The sequence below is a fragment of the Musca domestica genome, unplaced genomic scaffold (genome assembly GCF_030504385.1).
Source record: "Musca domestica strain aabys unplaced genomic scaffold, Musca_domestica.polishedcontigs.V.1.1 16, whole genome shotgun sequence".
In the NCBI taxonomy this organism is placed as follows: Eukaryota; Metazoa; Arthropoda; class Insecta; order Diptera; family Muscidae; genus Musca; species Musca domestica.
In genome coordinates this window covers 12,844,706-12,861,161 of record NW_026712219.1, presented here as the reverse complement: position 1 = coordinate 12,861,161, position 16,456 = coordinate 12,844,706, and the positions used below count along the sequence as shown (strand labels likewise).

Here is a 16,456-nt window from a genome sequence, read left to right as displayed (position 1 = left end):
AACCATTTGTAGCACGGTTCGGTACGGTACGGAACGGCACGAGTAAAATGCATTGCAATCCAGAGCAAAAAAAGTGACGTGCGGTTACGAGCAACAACAAGCACACAGAACTATCTAAGTGACATGAAACCAAACCCCATAGGCCTTAATCAAGGAACCTAGAAAGTAAACACATAATTCTTAAAGAAAGAAGCAAGAACAACAACAAAAACACAAAAAAAAATAAATATAGACCTAAAACTAGATAACTAGTGAATGGGCAAAGAGTGGCAATGACTAAAGGTGCAAGGTTGGTGCATAACTAAGAACTGCATCATAGCTCCCTAACTTCATAAATTATTTTTAACCCCAGCCAACGTTAATAACACATTTATAAATAGACCGAGTGACAAACGGAAAGGCACGCAGATCAACGGACAGACAGACAGACCGAGGGATAGACAATCAGCTAGCCAGATGCAATTTAACCAGAATTGTTGTAGTTGTTGCTGTTGGTAATGACAAACAAGTATGCAATTTTCCTGTGGTCGGACTGATTGGCGGCCGGCATTACCAGGGAAATGGATAATGGATGGAATAGAACTACCATCAACTCAAACAAGAATCTACGAATATACGTTACTAAGAACAACAACAACACCAACAAAAAGGTATAAAACGGGATTTGAAAATATGGATATGAGTCATTCAGGAGTAGATTTCGCGGTGGTATTTTTTTTATAGATTTTTGGGTATTACAAAGATAACTGTAGGGTTGAATTTTTAAATATTTTAAGAGGTTCCAAAGGTAACAATAAAAGCGATTGATTACAAGAAAAGATAGACGACTAAATATGTTGTTTGAATATTCGGAATTCATTCAAACTCAATAAAGACTCAGGAAAGCCGTAGAATTGCTGATAAATCGAACATTTGAAGTTAATGGACCGATGACTATATGTGTCGATAGTCAAGCGGCTCTAAAAGCGCTAAATTCATCCGTCATCAAATTTTTGGTAGTCCTGGAGTGCAGAATTGCTCCGGAAAAAGTGAAGTCCTTTATTAAGCATTGCTGGGTTCCTGGTGATAGTAATATCTCTGGCAATGAAGCTGCAGATGAGTCAGCTGTTCTAGAGATTGAAAGCTCTTTGAAGCCACCCTTGTGTTACTTCTTCCAGATAATACACAAACACTATTCTAGAAAATTTCAGCATAAGTGGCAAAATGCAAGAGACTGTAATGCTTCCAAAAATCAATCTTACCTAAAACTTGTGGTAGGCTTAATCACAGGTCACTGTACATAACATTAGGGCGGTGAATTGTAAGTGTGGGGAGAGGGGGAGGTGGGTGAGAATACGATACTGTCTACTGCAGGCTTTATCAAGACGAGGAAGAGATAGAAACTGCAGAACACCTACTCTGTCACTATCCAACTCTTTTTAGAGCCAGACTGAGGCTCACGGTAATGGCTAAAGACAACACGATAAATTCTTCGTGAATACATCTTCTCTAATATAATCTCTTTTCTCTCTCTCTCTCTCTCTCTCTTCATTTCTTTCCTTTCACTCTAATCAAGATGAACACCGAGTGGATCGGTTGCTAAGCAACTGGGCATCCTCTTACCTAACCTAAATAGGGTAAGTGCGCCTAAGGTCGGCATGTCCCAGTAGTCGGCAGTTTTTAAATTTAAACTTAAATAACTAAGAATAGAATTGACCAAATAATGAAATAATTGCAAAAAAACGTCAAAAGTGTTCTCTGCTCTCTTTCTGTAAAAAACAATGAGCTCCGATCATTTATTACGAGAGAATAACGGTTTTCGTCACTGAGTGTCTTCCAACGCGTGCGAGAGTGCTTGTTTGTAAAGAAAAAATTAGTGGTGGTGTCAACTTAATAATCGATTTAAGTAAATTAAATTTAATACATTTGGAATCAGAAATATTTTATTAAAGTAAATAACAGTCTTAAGATCATTTTATAACTTAAAAAATTACAAATCAAGCGTTTTTCTGTTATATTATTTAATGCCGACATTAGGAACAGAAAAAAGGAGATTCGCCAGTAGTCGGCAGGGGGTGCCGATTACTAGAAAAATATAATTTTTGACCCATTTCACCAAAACTTGAGAAAACAATTAAAAAATTATCCAAAAACTACACAAATAAAAAAATATTTTTGTGTCAGCAGTTGTTTTTATTAGTGCTTTTTGATAATCTTTTCTAAATTAAGTAGGTTTTTTAAATTAGCTATTTGACGTTTTAGATAGCGGTGGTATTTTTGAAGAAAAGAAAGAGATCAATTCACAAATTCCAAATATAAGAAAGGTACTTTTTTCTTTTTTATTTAATCTCATTTTTATTTTAATTGAAAATCCATACGTTATTGAAGGTAACCATACTATTCTTGATTTTCTACCTATATTTGGTTAAGAATAATAATTAAATAAAACACTGTTTAAAAACGAAATTAATTAATTGAACTGTGAATTAGTAATATAGCATTGTTTTATACTATTAGAAATAAAAAAAAATACAAAATAATATTTTTTTACTGAAATACTATATGCCGACTACTGGCAAATAAACATGCTGAGCATTGGAAAATAGTGCCGACTACTGGCAAAAAACTACTATTTTAGTAAAATTGCAAATTTTGCCAATTTAATAAAAACAAATTCAATTGTTGTTTATTATTTCGAAAACTAAACAAAATTTGGACTCTTAACAACTTTATTTTTCTGCAATTGAAAGATTTCACTCAGAATGTTGAAAGATTGAAAATTCTAAAAGTGCAGACTACTGGTACACTTACCCTACATTGGTTTTAAATAATTTTTGAGAGGACCCAAGGACGAGTGTGTATTTAGAAGGACGTCTACGAACGAGAGTTTTTACCAGGATATATATATGGACTTTTAGCGTGGATTTTCATGGATTTAGACAGATTTTTACCATGATTTAAGTGAGACGACTAATGTGAATTTTTAAAGAATTTTTGTCAGAATCTAAGAACGACATTAAATGTGTATTTGCGGAAGCATTTTACGAGGATCTAAGCACGAATTTAAACGGAGGATTTTTACGGGATTTAAGAACGTATTTAATCGTAAAATGTTTGAAGGATTTTCTCCAGGATCTAAGGACGAATATAAACGTAGATTTTTCAATGATTTTTAACAGAATCTAAATGTTACCATAAATGTGCATTTTTGAAAATTCTTTACCAGGATCGAAGGACTATTATAAACGTGAATTTAAAAAAAAAATTTGCCAAAATCTAAGCACCAATAAAAACGCGAGTTTTTTGAGGAATATTAAACATTATTAAACGACGACTTTAAATTTATGCCTTGAATAATTATATCAGGATCTAATGACGGCCAAAAATGTATTGTTTTGCAAGATATAAAGACGACTATTTATGTAGATTTTCGAAAATTTTCCCAGGATCTAAGGATGGCTACAAAGAGTATTTTTGATGGTTTCTTACCGGAATCTAAAGACGACAATAAACCTAGATTTTTGAAATAATTGTCTCCTGTATCTAATTATAAATATAAATATAATTTTTTAAAATAAAAAATTAACAGAATCTTAGGAGGACTAAAAAAAATTGTTTCATTATTTCAAAATTTTATATTATTAAATGCATTTTTTTGAGGGGTTTAACCAGGATCTAAATACGATATATGTGTATGTGTGTGTGTGGATTTTTTTAAGATTTTGCTAGGATCGAAGGATATTTAGCAATTTACGATTATATACGTACCAGGATATAAAGAGATCCTGGGGAAATCCAAAAAAGAAATCAATATTGCCTTTATATCCTGCTAAACATCCTTCGATCTAGGTGAAATTCTTAAAAAATCCACGTATACATGATTTTTTAAGAATTTCACCTAGATCGAAGGATGTTTAGCAGGATATAAAGGCAATATTGATTTCTTTTTTGGATTTCCTCAGGATCTAAGGACAGCTCTAATTGTTATAAATTTTTTCAGGTGAAATTCTAAAAGATTTATAACAGGATCTATGGGCGAATGTTATAAATTGAGTTTTGTCAGAATCTAAGGACGCATGCCAGCAAGGATTTGTTGAAAGATTTTTCCAGATGTCAAAAATTGACTATAAACGTGGACTTTTATGAGATTTTTGGGATTTAAGAATGACTATTAACGAGGATTTTCGAAAAAAAATGCAAGGATTTAATGACCATCATAAGGATCTAAAGACTATAGACGTGGATTTTTAAATAACTTTTAGAGGGTCCCATAGTGAACTATATACCTGGACTTGTCAGAAATTTTATGAAGGTTTCAAAATCGACTTAAATGTATTTTTCAGAGATTGTTAGAAGGTGCCAAAATATTCTATATTTCTATTTTAGAAAATTTAAGAACGTTTCAAAATCGATTTAAATGTGTTTTTAGACATTTTTAGGAGGAACAAAAGTCATCTATAAACAGGGACTTTAGAAAAAAATTACTTAAAAGTGGATTTTTTAAAAATTTTAGGAGGTACCAAAGCGTATTATAATCTGGAATTTTCAAAGATTTTAAGGGAGACCCAATGCCTACTTTAAAATGTTGACCATATATATTTTATGATTTTAGGATTTTGGTAGTCTAATTTAAACTATTTTTTTAAGATTTTTAGGGGGTACCAAAGCTCTCTTTAAACTAGATTATTTAAAGATTTATAGGAGGTACCAGATTTTTAGGAGGCCTACTTTAAACTGGATATTTTAAAGTTTTGTAGGGAGTGCAAACAAATGTGGATTTTTGAAAAAAATTACGAGGTTTAAAGTCAACAACCAAGCTGGATTTTTTAAAGATTTTTAGGAGGTTTCAAGTCAACTAAAAACGTAGACCTTTGTATATTTTTAGGGAGCTTAAGATTTCAAAGATTTAAAAAAAGTCTTAACATTTTTAGCAGGATCAAAGAACGATCATAAACATTTAAGGGTGTCCATCTTAATAATTCCTCCAGAAGATATTTAATCAATTGAAGTTATTCTATTCCAAGCAGATTCCGGAACAATATTCTATCCATAGAAGGACTTTAGGAGTTCTTTCATTCGTAGAAGGTCCGTGAAACATATTTTATTTAGTTAATGTCTGGAGATAGAGGAGGAGGAAAAGACGTAGACGATCTATAAAATATGTATTAATAGTGAAGACTTTTGGAAAAAATTTATATTTTAAGGTCTCTTGAATATCATCTATGAAAGGAAGGCCTCTGAGTGAAGACCTCTAGAAGGTATCCTATATATAGGCGACATTTGAAGGGTCATCTACAAATAGATGACGTCTGAGAAACATCTGAAAGGCCTCTAGATTATCCATCAAAAAAATATCTCCAGAAAGGATTTCTTCCTATTTAAGGTGTCCTGAAGATCTTCTATTTGAATATCACAACTGAAAGAATTTCCACCTCAAACCCTAGAAAATTTTCTATCTTAAGACGACCTCAGGAAGATCTTTCTTCAATAGAAGACCTTTAGAGGATCTTTCAACTAAAAACGAGCCCTGGAAGGTCTTTAAATATTTTGAGATCTATAGGAAGCCTATTGAGTTGTACTATTAATGGAAGAACTTTGGATGGTCTTCTAATCGTAAATGTTTTTGGACGGTAATTTTCGAAATTAAACCCTTTAAAAGTTTTCTATCTTCAGAACATATCGAAAGAGTTTTTCAATATCAAACCTTTGGAAGATTTTTTATTTTTAGCAGTTTTCGAAAGATTATACTTTTCACAGAAAATATCAGGGAGCACTTCCTACCTCTCGATAGTTCTCTTGCTATAAAATATATATTTAAGGCTTTCTTTCTATAGGAAACACTTAAAGTTCTATATGCAAAATACCTTGTCCACTAACTTCACATGTGTGAAATATCTCATATTTTCGCTAACCATGGTTTGGCTGTTTGCAAAAGTTCAATATTTTGTGGTTTAACAACTCTAAAGTGCAAGTACCTGCAAAATGTGGAAGGCATACACCGAAAAGCAAACACAAAAACCCATGAAAATGAAGCAGAAAATAGCTGCTGCATAAAAATAACCTTGTCTCGAGCAATGCTTTAAGAAAGAGCAAAGGAAGTTCGACAACAACAACAACTACGGCATAAACAAAAGTTAGCAGCATTCTATGCAGCCAGTGGCGAGCCACAGCATCCAAAATTATTTCCAACCGACAAAAAATATTTGAAAATCATTCAGTATAGCCAACAACGTCATACCCTGAACATCGTTGTATTTACGGCCAATTGGATAATAGTTTTCGAGACAATTAAATGTGCACAAGTAAGACACAACAACAACAACAACGATTACAACAATAAGACAGGTTGGTCTCTCGACAAACACGTGTTGCATATCAATTGCAAAGACAACGATTATTTAATGCTTGATTACACAAGTTATGCACATTTTTATGTGTGATCGTGTTTGTGTGTCAATTTGTCATCCAGCAGCAGTGGACCGATCTAACGGCGGTGGCAAAAATTAAAAACAAACATAAATTGTTGTTATTGGTTTTTTTTATGGGTTCGATGTGTGTGTGTGTGTATGTAGGTATATAGGTTTTTTCTTCTTTTTCTTCTTGGAGCATATAAAATAAACATTGACCAGCAGCATATAAAATCAAGAAACAAAAATACAATAACAAAAGAGCATCTAAATCAACTAAACAGACAGATAGCCAACCAACCAGGCAGCAGCCTCCACCAACAAAATAAGATTTGACTGTTTCAATTTTGTTGTGAATGCACGACGAAGAAATCAGGTTTGTGCCTTAAGTCTTTTGTTTTGTTTTCTTGGTGTCTCTCTTTTTGGTTTTATTTGGTTCGCTTGCAACGTCTGTCTCAGACCAATAAACATGTTTGATCACAGTTGAGGTTGTGTTTGTTTTTTTTTTTTTTCTTAAAATATACAATTTTTTTTACCTTTGTTTGATTTTATTTCATTTTTGATTCTTCGTTATCGTATCGTTGAATGGAATGGAATGCCGTTGAAGTGAGTGTTGGAATGAAGTTAATAGAAAAAAAGACAACATAACACTTCAGTAGTGAAATTATTTGTGGTTTCCAATGAATATTTATTGAATAAGGAAGAAAGAATTTTTTTTTGAAAAATGTAAAGAATTGTTATAAATATTCCATATTTTGAAAAGTGAAACAAAATGTAATAAAAAGTGAAATTGAACGACTTAAATGAAGTTTGAAATTAAAACGTAGAAAAAAAAAACAAATGAAGAAAAGGTTTGATACGAAAACAAATGCTAACAAATAAAGAAATATTAATCCTTTTTTAAAAATTGAAAATTAAACTGAATTGAAACTGTCAAAGAATTGAGTGAAAATATTATCAATCAAGAATTGGGGAGGAAGTGATCAGAGAATGATTTTTGACGGTTTCAATAAATAAATCCAAATAATAGTTCTTATTGTGAAAACGCTTTTCAGTTGTGTCTATCAAAATTATTGACCATAAAGTATTCTGAACTAAAATAATTAAAAGAAAATTAGGTTTGGCCGGTCTATTGGGCAAACAAAATATTTTTATATCAAAAAATATCTGAAATCATAAAAATATCTGAAATCAATATCGTTTGGATAATGCTGTTAAATTTTTCAAAAAAAAAAATATATAAAGTGGGTGAGGCCGATTTATGAGGGCTATACCAAAACGGGAACCTCTATAGACAATTTTATACTTCAAAGATTCTCATCTACCAAATACTCTTAAATACCAAATTTGAAACAATTTCGTCGGTAAATGTGACTAGAATTATCAAAATACGGAATATCGGTGGGTATCGTTATATTCGTGCTATACGAAAACGTGGACCTATACATACTATGTTCCGCCACAGAGCTAAAATCCATTACGAACTACAAATATCAATTTTTAGGTTTTTTTTAGAAAATCGTCACCGAATATCGGGTGGTACCATTATATGGGAGCTATACCAAACGTCGACCTATATATACTATGTTCCGCTACCGGAGCTAGAACTTATTACGAACAACAAATGCACATTTTTAGACGAATCTGTGAAAAAGTGTGGCAAAAATCATAAAAATACCAAATATTGGGAGGTACCGGCTATACCAAAATTTGGACCTATTTATCTCATTTTCAATAACATCCTAGACACAATACAAATTGTTCTGTCAAATTTTGAAGTCTATGTCAAATAATGTGGACTGTATCGTGATTTCAACAGGCAGACAGACGGACAGACAGACAGACGACGAATATTTGGGGATGTTACGAACGGAATGAGAAAGTTGATATACCCTCCGTTTCAAGGTGGAGGTCATTAAAACCTGTTCATATTTTCGAAACCTTGACTTATGGCCAAATTGGCTATTCTCACAAACCCTAACATTTGCAGTTTCCTTTACAGAGAGGCTATACCTATAATGAGAATGTTTTGAGAGAAGATAATCTGAAATATTAAATTACAGCTGATTTGTTTGGAAATTGAGATTGAAACCTTCAAAATGTCGAAGAGTTCCTATTACAAAAAGTGTAAATACATTGAATTAAACTACCCACTGTGAACACAGAAGCCAAATTATAACTGATTTGATTGGAAAGTGGGACTGTAATTTTTTTAAGGAGACTATATTAAAAAGGGGACCTAATTTGAACATTTTTCGTGAACCGTAATTTTACTGATAAATAAATTAGCATAAATCTCCAAAATACCCAAAATTGAGAGTCTGAAAATTTGGTGCCGAAACCTTCAAAATTTTGAAGATACCATGAAGTGGTTATAATTTGAATATTTTTCGGATTTTATATAAACAAATGCTCCCTTCGATTCTATTTTCTATTTTTAAAATATTAAATTTTTCATTCCGTTTGTAAATCCCCGAAATCAGCATTTTAGATCCACAAAACATAAGGAAGAACAAACATTAAAACATTAGAAGAAGAAAAATAAGAACGTTGATCAAATTTCGATGAGTTGCATTTTAGGTCTGGTATTGAAAAAGGATAATGTGGACCTACATTTTGATGTAGCCCCATATAACTGTACCGCCAGATTACAGGTGTTTTTTTTCGTTTAGTAGAATTTTTTTTGTCTTCCCAGTATGTAGGGAACATCCAGGCAGAGGAATATTAATATAAGTTCAAGTTTTGATATAGTATAGGACCTCCAGGTATTCGGAATGGTTCAAACCTTGTGTTTGGTGTTCAGATCAATATCTTCGTATAATCGACCATATAACGGAACCTCCCTATATTCGGTATTTTGGTGATTTTGGCCACACTTTTCACCAGAATTATTTAAAATTCGGAAATGACAGAAACATTTCTGTATAAATCCACGCGGATTTTTTTTACTTGTTATTTTTTCCTTCTGATGGACAGAGCAAGTAAAGCACAGTTATTTCCCACATCGGATACTTCCTTAGAGACTTATCGTGCGCATCGGTCGGATAGTGAGCCGAATATCGCAAAATCGACTCTAGGGTCCTTAAATTGATTTCGCCCAAAGAGTATGTAATGCTAAGTTCACATAACACGTGATTCGCTCTCTATGCCTTGTTCGACCATTAATTAAGAAATATCTACTTAATTCCCCACACAAAATTTGCTGAGCGAACAAAGAATTTTATTCTTTGTTCCATTCAAATCACTCTCAGAACTAAGATGAAATGTGAGCCATCCCTAACAAATGAGAGCATTTATCGAAAAAATTAATTATGGCATTTACAAATTCAAAATAAAAAAAATTTAATGAAATTTTAAAAGATTTTGGGAAGGCTGAAAATTATGAATGAAAACTACAATGTTGAATGGCGTATGTACATTCAAACGAAATAAATTTTGTTTTCTCTCTCTCATCCGAGGTACGCATTTCGTTCACGGGTTAAAATTTCCATAGAAAACTGGAAACAAAAGAGGCAATATTTTCAAAATGTTTGTATCGGCAGTAAAAATGTTTGACAAGTGTCTCTCCAGAAGAATTTAAAAATAGAAAAATACAGAAAATCTATTACGAAGAACAATTGCTTTTAAAAATCAAATTTTGTGCAAAATATCCTTCCTTTGATGTCTCTCTGACAAATAAAAAAATAACAAAAATTATGAGCTGAAACTCCGTTTTTATACCCTCCACCTTGAAAAGGAGGGTATATTAACTTTGTCATTCCGTTTGTAACATCCCTAAATATTCGTCGTAGACCCCATAAAGTATAGATATTCATAATCAGCATAAAATTCTAAGACGATTTAACGATGTCCGTCTGTCTGTCTGTCGGTCTGTCTGTTAAAATCACGATACAGCCAACATTATTTGACGTAGAGCGTCAAAAGTTAGCAGAATAATTTGTATTGCATCTAGGATGGTTGGTATTGAAAATTAGATATATCGGTCCACGTTTTGGTATAGTCCCCATTTAACGGTACCTCCCGATATTCGGTATTTTGATGATTTTTGCCACATTTTTTCATAGATTTGTCTAAAAATTGGTATTTGTTGGTCATAATGGGTTCTAGCTCCGGTGGCGAAACTTTACATGTATAGGCGCACGTTTTGGTATAGCCCCCATTTAACGGTACCTCCCAATATTCGGTACTTTGACGATTATTACCACATTTTTTCGCGGATTTGTCTGAAAATTGGAATTTGTAGGTCATAATGGGTCCTAGTTCGTGCGCCGAAACATTGTATCGATAGGTCCACGCTTTGGTATAGCCTCCATATAACGGTATCATCCGATATTCGGTATTTTGATGGTTTCTGTCACATTTTATCACGGATTTCTCTAAAAATTGGAATGTGTTGGTCATAATGAGTTCTAGCTCCGTTGGCGAAATATTGTATGTATAGGTCCACGCTTTTGTATAGGCCTAATTAGCGGTACCTCCCGATTTTCGGTATTTTGATGATTTTTGCCAAATTTTCCCACGAATATGTCTAAAAATTGGTATTTGTGGGTCATAATTGGTTCTAGTGTTTCCACTACCCTAAGGTGGAGGGTATTAAAAGTTTGGCACGGCCGAATTTAATGTTTTTTACTTGTTAATATTATCCTTACATTTTGTTGTAAAATTCGTATAACGTTTTAGTTCGAATGTAAAAGATAACAAAGGACTATAGCCATATTTTATTCCATCTTCAATGAAAATTTATTACGAAGTAATATTACTTTTGAATATTAAATTAAATCTTTGGCAAAAGTTCAAAATAGCATTAACTCACGTTTTTAAATGTCACACAGTCTGTGAGATTTATTTTTAAATTTGAAACCACTCGATTGCAAAAAAATATAAATAATTCACAATTTTTGAAATATTTACTTGATTATGTGAATCACTCACATAATAATTATTATAATACTCACATAGCTGTTGATGCTGCAGCAGCATCTTTCTTTACACCAGGAAAACAGCCACAACAAAATGTGTGTCAAAATCCCACGCCAAAGACAATACAGCCAAATTTTGTTTTTTTTTTTTTTTTCACGATAAGAGACGTTATAAACATATAATTAGCTGATTATATTAACATAAAATTGTCATTAATAAAAAAAAAAATAAAAACACGCACATACATGAACACAGACAGGTATAGATTACAACTTTGAAAATATGATGTGGATTATGAAAGTTTACTAATCTATCTGATTCATACGCCTTCGCTAGTAGAAGTTAAATGACAAAAGAAGTCAGTCGTTTAATTCTTATCGGCAGAATATTTCATAGCTTAAACGAATCTGCTCAGCAAAGGGAGCTACGTCAATGGACCAAAATCTCTCCGTTTTTTAATATTTTATTTTATCTTGATGTCATTCATATTTAAAAAAGTTTGAGATGTTGAGCCTAAACCGGCCATAAGCACTGAAAATAAATATATTTTATAAAACTTCGCAATGTAAACAGTAAATATTTAAAAAAAAAATTAAACCGAAACTTTATTTTCTTAAATTCTTGAAAAAAATACGTTTTGAATCGAATTCTTCTTAAAATCCACAGTTTTTTTTTTTTTATTTTCCAGAGCAATACTTCTTTAGTCCATCTACTAAAGAATGCATCGTCTTGCCGATCCAGATGTACCTGTGGGAGTACTCAGCAATAATCAGACCATAAATATACAAAACAACGCCATGAATCACGTAAATAATCTATCACAAGGCATGAGCTCAAGTGGAGTGGGACCCACAACCTCTGCCTTTGATGCGCTGCCCAAACCCTTTGTCCAGTCAATGAAAACATTATTCGATATTTTGGATGATCAACGTACAGGTTATGTGAAATTTGTTGACATAGAAAAAGGATGGCAGGATGATGGTAGTAAAGGTTTGCCACGAGGTGTTCTGGAATCTTTACGGAAAGTAACACCCATCAGTGGCCTGTTGACATTCGAGCGGTTTTGTGCAGGATTAAAACTGTGCCTGCTGAGGAATCAAAATACCAATGCAGGACAACATAACCAAGAAACGCAACAACAACATATCAAGAGTAATGTGACAACAAATAACAGTAATGTTTCACCCTGGAAAACCAAGTCACCAAGTAAATCACAAAGACCCCCCTCAGCTCCGGCATTGGATATTGAAAATCCCCTACCCCGGAATCCATGGGCGGGCAATAGAACTTTGAGTCTACCGCAACTTAGTCCAGATTCAGATGGAGATCTAAACACAACGGCCAATATTATACGTTCCGTCTACAACAGTCCGCCGCCGCCACCAAAACCACCGAGGGCCTCAGTACTTAATGCCAATGGTGGAAACTCGGGAATATTGGGAACCACCAATGTAGGCCCCACCACAACCACCAACAATGTCATGGACAAGGCGGAAATACGCAACGCCTTACAAAATTGGCAAATGGGAGTGTTGCGCAATGAAATCGATGCCAAGGATAAATCGAAACCAACAAATTTCCTCCAACAATGTGGTTATCGTGGCAGTGCCGATGGCGGTTCCTCATCGGCCACAGATAGTGGGAATTTTTCAAATGCTCCTCTAAAAAAGGCCTCAGTTAAGAGGCGAGAACCACGAAGACACACGCTACAGAATGGCATCGATTATAATATGTTGAAACGTTTGAAACAATTCGAAGAAGAACGAGAGGTTCTGCTTTTGGGTTTGGATGCGGTGGACAAAGCCCGAGAATGGTATTTGCAGCAGTTGGTTAATGTCCAGGAGAAGATAAAATATCTGGGGAGAATGGGCTCAACAAATGTAAGCAGAAAACTATTTTTATTTTGGATACACTTTTCTATTCCATTCCCAATTTATCTAGAAGTCCTATATTCGGTGTGTTTCAAAACAGAGAATACTCTGCTAGGCTCCTCTATAGATCGTTAATATACATACCTTCTAATGGTCTTCAATGGATAGGGAACCTTCTTTAGACAAACCCTCCCAAAATATGGGTCTGTCAGAAAACTTTTTTATTTATTTATTTTATTTATTTATTTATTTATTTTTTTTTTTTTTTTGAAAATCGAGTAAAGCTTCGGCTTTTTTGGTTTGTGTCATCTTGTTAAAACCAAGAGTTGTCAATATCCTCCTTTTCAATTTTTAAATTACGTAACGGTCACACCTTCCTTTTTTTGCCGTCCTGTTAAAACCAATTATTATCAATATCCTCCTTTTATTATTTTAAATTACGTAACGGTCACACCATCCTTATTTTGTGAGAAAAATGTTCAATTTACGAGCTGGACCTAAATCCGTAACAAACAGTGGCTCGTCTTGAGTGCAACTGCCTTTATGCGACATTTTTGTTTGTTAACATACGGAGAGAAGGTACGGTGCTTCTCTTCTTCCAAAATCCGTAAGCAATTATCGCGCACTTTCTGCAACATTACCATGATTTTCAAGGTAATGTTGCAATACCCCCCAGCGAGGTTGAAGCATATACACATGTATTCTCTCAGAGGTATGATAATACTAATTATCTTTCAAATCAGACATAAGTTAAGTGTTACTATTCCCGAAATGAGCATTGGCTGAAAAACGGTTAGATTGTGGACATTTAAGCAGGCTTTCCATAATTCGGCTTTATATGGTGTGCTCTTCCATACTTCTGGTCTTTTAATATAGTACTCCATAAATAAAATACCTTTAACCGAATCTCAATAATTAGAATACCTTCCATTGGTATCTTCAATGGTTAAGTGGACATCGAAAATGAAACATCAGCAAGAACTCTCGACACTGCAGCACATTATCTTAACCAGCATTATGCATCTAGGTTTCCTCGTTGTATTAACTATCGATGGTCCTTTGATGCTCGATGCCTAGATTAAACTCAGGAGGATAATTCTAATCAATAACACATTGTGTTTCCCGGAGGTGTTCAATATTCATGGAGGTGGCCAATACTCGACACAAAACGCATGTTATTGCCATGCTTGCCAAGTCCTATATTGGGTGTTTTATTCTACGGGAAACACTCCTATAAAATAAACGATTAAAAGTTAATAGGCATTTGAAAATTATTTTACAAAAAATTGAGATTTAAAGTCTGAGGGACATTTAAGAAAGGTCCTTCAAATTCCACGATTATAGGCAGGATAGTTGTTTAAAAATATCCTGTTATATCCCTATAGTCTTTAAAATTATTCTTTTATAAAACTTCAATTAGAAGTGCAATCGTCGTTTAAGTCCACAATAACATGTGTGATCGTCGTTAAAAAATACTCATTTTAAAGTCCACGATAATAGTTCTTATAGTCGTTTAAGAATACTCCTTCCGAAATCCATGATAATAGGTCCAAAAGTAGTTTGAAAATATTACTTTAAATGCCACAGTTATAAGTCCGATAGTCGTTGAGGAATATTCCTTTAAACGTTCGCTATTATTGTCCGACAGTCATTTAAATATCCTTCTCTTTAAAACAAGGAATATTAATGCAATAGACGTTTAAAAATTTACTTTTAACATCCTCGATTATAGATCTGATAGTCGCTTAAAGATATTTAAAAACAGGTTTATGGGATTGAAAGTCATTTAGAATATTCCTTCAAAAATCCACGATAATTGGTCTACCAGTCGTCTAAAAATTCCACGATTATAGCCCTGATATTCGTTTTAAAATACACCTTTAAAAATCAACAATTAATGGTCTGATAGTCGTTTAAAAATATTCCTTAAAAAATCCAAGACTTTCGTATTGGTAGACGTTTAAAAATATTTATTTAGAAGACCACGATCGTAGGTCTGATAATAGATTAAAAATTTAACTTTAAAAATCTACAATTGAAGATCTGATAGAACTATAAGAACATTCCTTTACCACATTTGTAACTCTCGTTGACTTTTTAAAATATTAATTTTGTTCATTTCTTTACTAATTTTCTATTTTTCTAATTTCCTATCATTGGGTATCTCATGTTTAATATTAAACCTTTCGTAAAATGTCTTGTTTATTTTCAAGGTGTCTGTTCCAAGGAGCCGTGCTTCAAAATATCTAGAACCTCTCCCCTCTCTCTCTCTCTCTCTCTCTAATTTCATTCATATTTAGATATAACTTCCATACATTTTCAAATTGAGAACCCAATATTTATAATTTTTTTTTCATTAAATCAGTCCTTGAATTATTTATTAATTTCCCACACTTCTAATACTCTTCTTATTAATAATATTTGCTATTTAACTGGTCCTCAGTAATTTCTTAAAACAATATCTACTTTCTCTTATTTTCAGGAACAATGGTCTGAGGTGCAACAGGAACGTCTGAATTTCCAAAGAGCTCGAGTCCTTGAAGTTAATCGCAGTCTTTCCGTTTTGGCCGACACCTGGGACAGAGGTGGTGGTTTCCCATTCCACTTTAATTTGGCTTTTCGGACACCACCAAAAATACCCTCCTCCAACCGGACGGCTGCCGCGTTGAGCAACACCATTGCCGATCGTCTTCGGCAACAGAATCGTTTGCTGGCCAACGAGGGCCACCTGAAGAGTGAACGCATTGTGATGTTGGAAAGAGAGAAACAGACTTTATTAGCTGAATTATTTGAATTGAAACAGCGTTCGGGATTGGCACGCCACACAAATAGTTATTTAAATGTCTTGAGTCAATCGTCGCCGGGATGTAGTACGTCATCGGGTGGCGGTGGTGGTTTGGGCGATGCTGATGTTGTTTATTAAAATGCATATAAATATTGGAAATATATTGTAGCTTAGTTTTAAAATTATATTAAATAAAATGTACTAAAATAATGATAAGAAAAAAGTGAATTTGTTTTCAAAAGACCAATATTATATTCATTGAAAAGGGCCTCATTGAATGAAATTAATACATAAAATCAATATTTCCCCTCTATATATAAGGAAGGACCCATTTTGTTAAAATAAAAGTAAAATCCAAGTTTATTATTGTCCATATCTCCAAAAAAATTCCCAACATTAAAAAGGTTTTTTTATTGAATATGGATTCACATAATTTAAGGGCAAGCAGTTTCGATATGACTACAATAGCAGATATTAAATTGGTTTCGTACGCA

General features: G+C 33.4%; 1 protein-coding gene across 6 annotated transcripts; it reads left to right on the top strand.

Moving 5' to 3' along the window:
* On the top strand, positions 1-16,176 carry LOC101894152 (suppressor APC domain-containing protein 2). Of its 6 annotated transcripts, none has more exons than XM_059120105.1 (3): positions 1-165; positions 11,995-13,186; positions 15,660-16,176. In XM_059120105.1, the coding sequence occupies exons 2-3, from the start codon at positions 12,026-12,028 to the stop codon at positions 16,098-16,100; spliced, it is 1,602 nt and encodes a 533-aa protein (XP_058976088.1). In that variant the 5' UTR covers positions 1-165; positions 11,995-12,025; the 3' UTR covers positions 16,101-16,176. The 6 variants fall into 6 exon arrangements, with proteins under 6 accessions (XP_058976088.1, XP_019891407.1, XP_019891408.1 ...); XM_020035848.2 differs by lacking the exon at positions 1-165 and adding an exon at positions 6,174-6,281; XM_020035849.2 differs by lacking the exon at positions 1-165 and adding an exon at positions 6,224-6,324.
* The last annotated feature ends 280 nt before the right edge of the window (positions 16,177-16,456 follow it).

What these genes read in the sequence shown, in the direction of transcription:
- LOC101894152 (XM_059120105.1), top strand. Translation starts at nt 12,026, where the DNA reads ATGCATCGTCTTGCCGATCCAGATGTACCTGTGGGAGTACTCAGCAAT. An exon ending in GGAGAATGGGCTCAACAAAT is followed by an intron (nt 13,187 to 15,659) that starts GTAAGCAGAAAA and finishes TCTTATTTTCAG; the next exon opens with GAACAATGGTCTGAGGTGCA.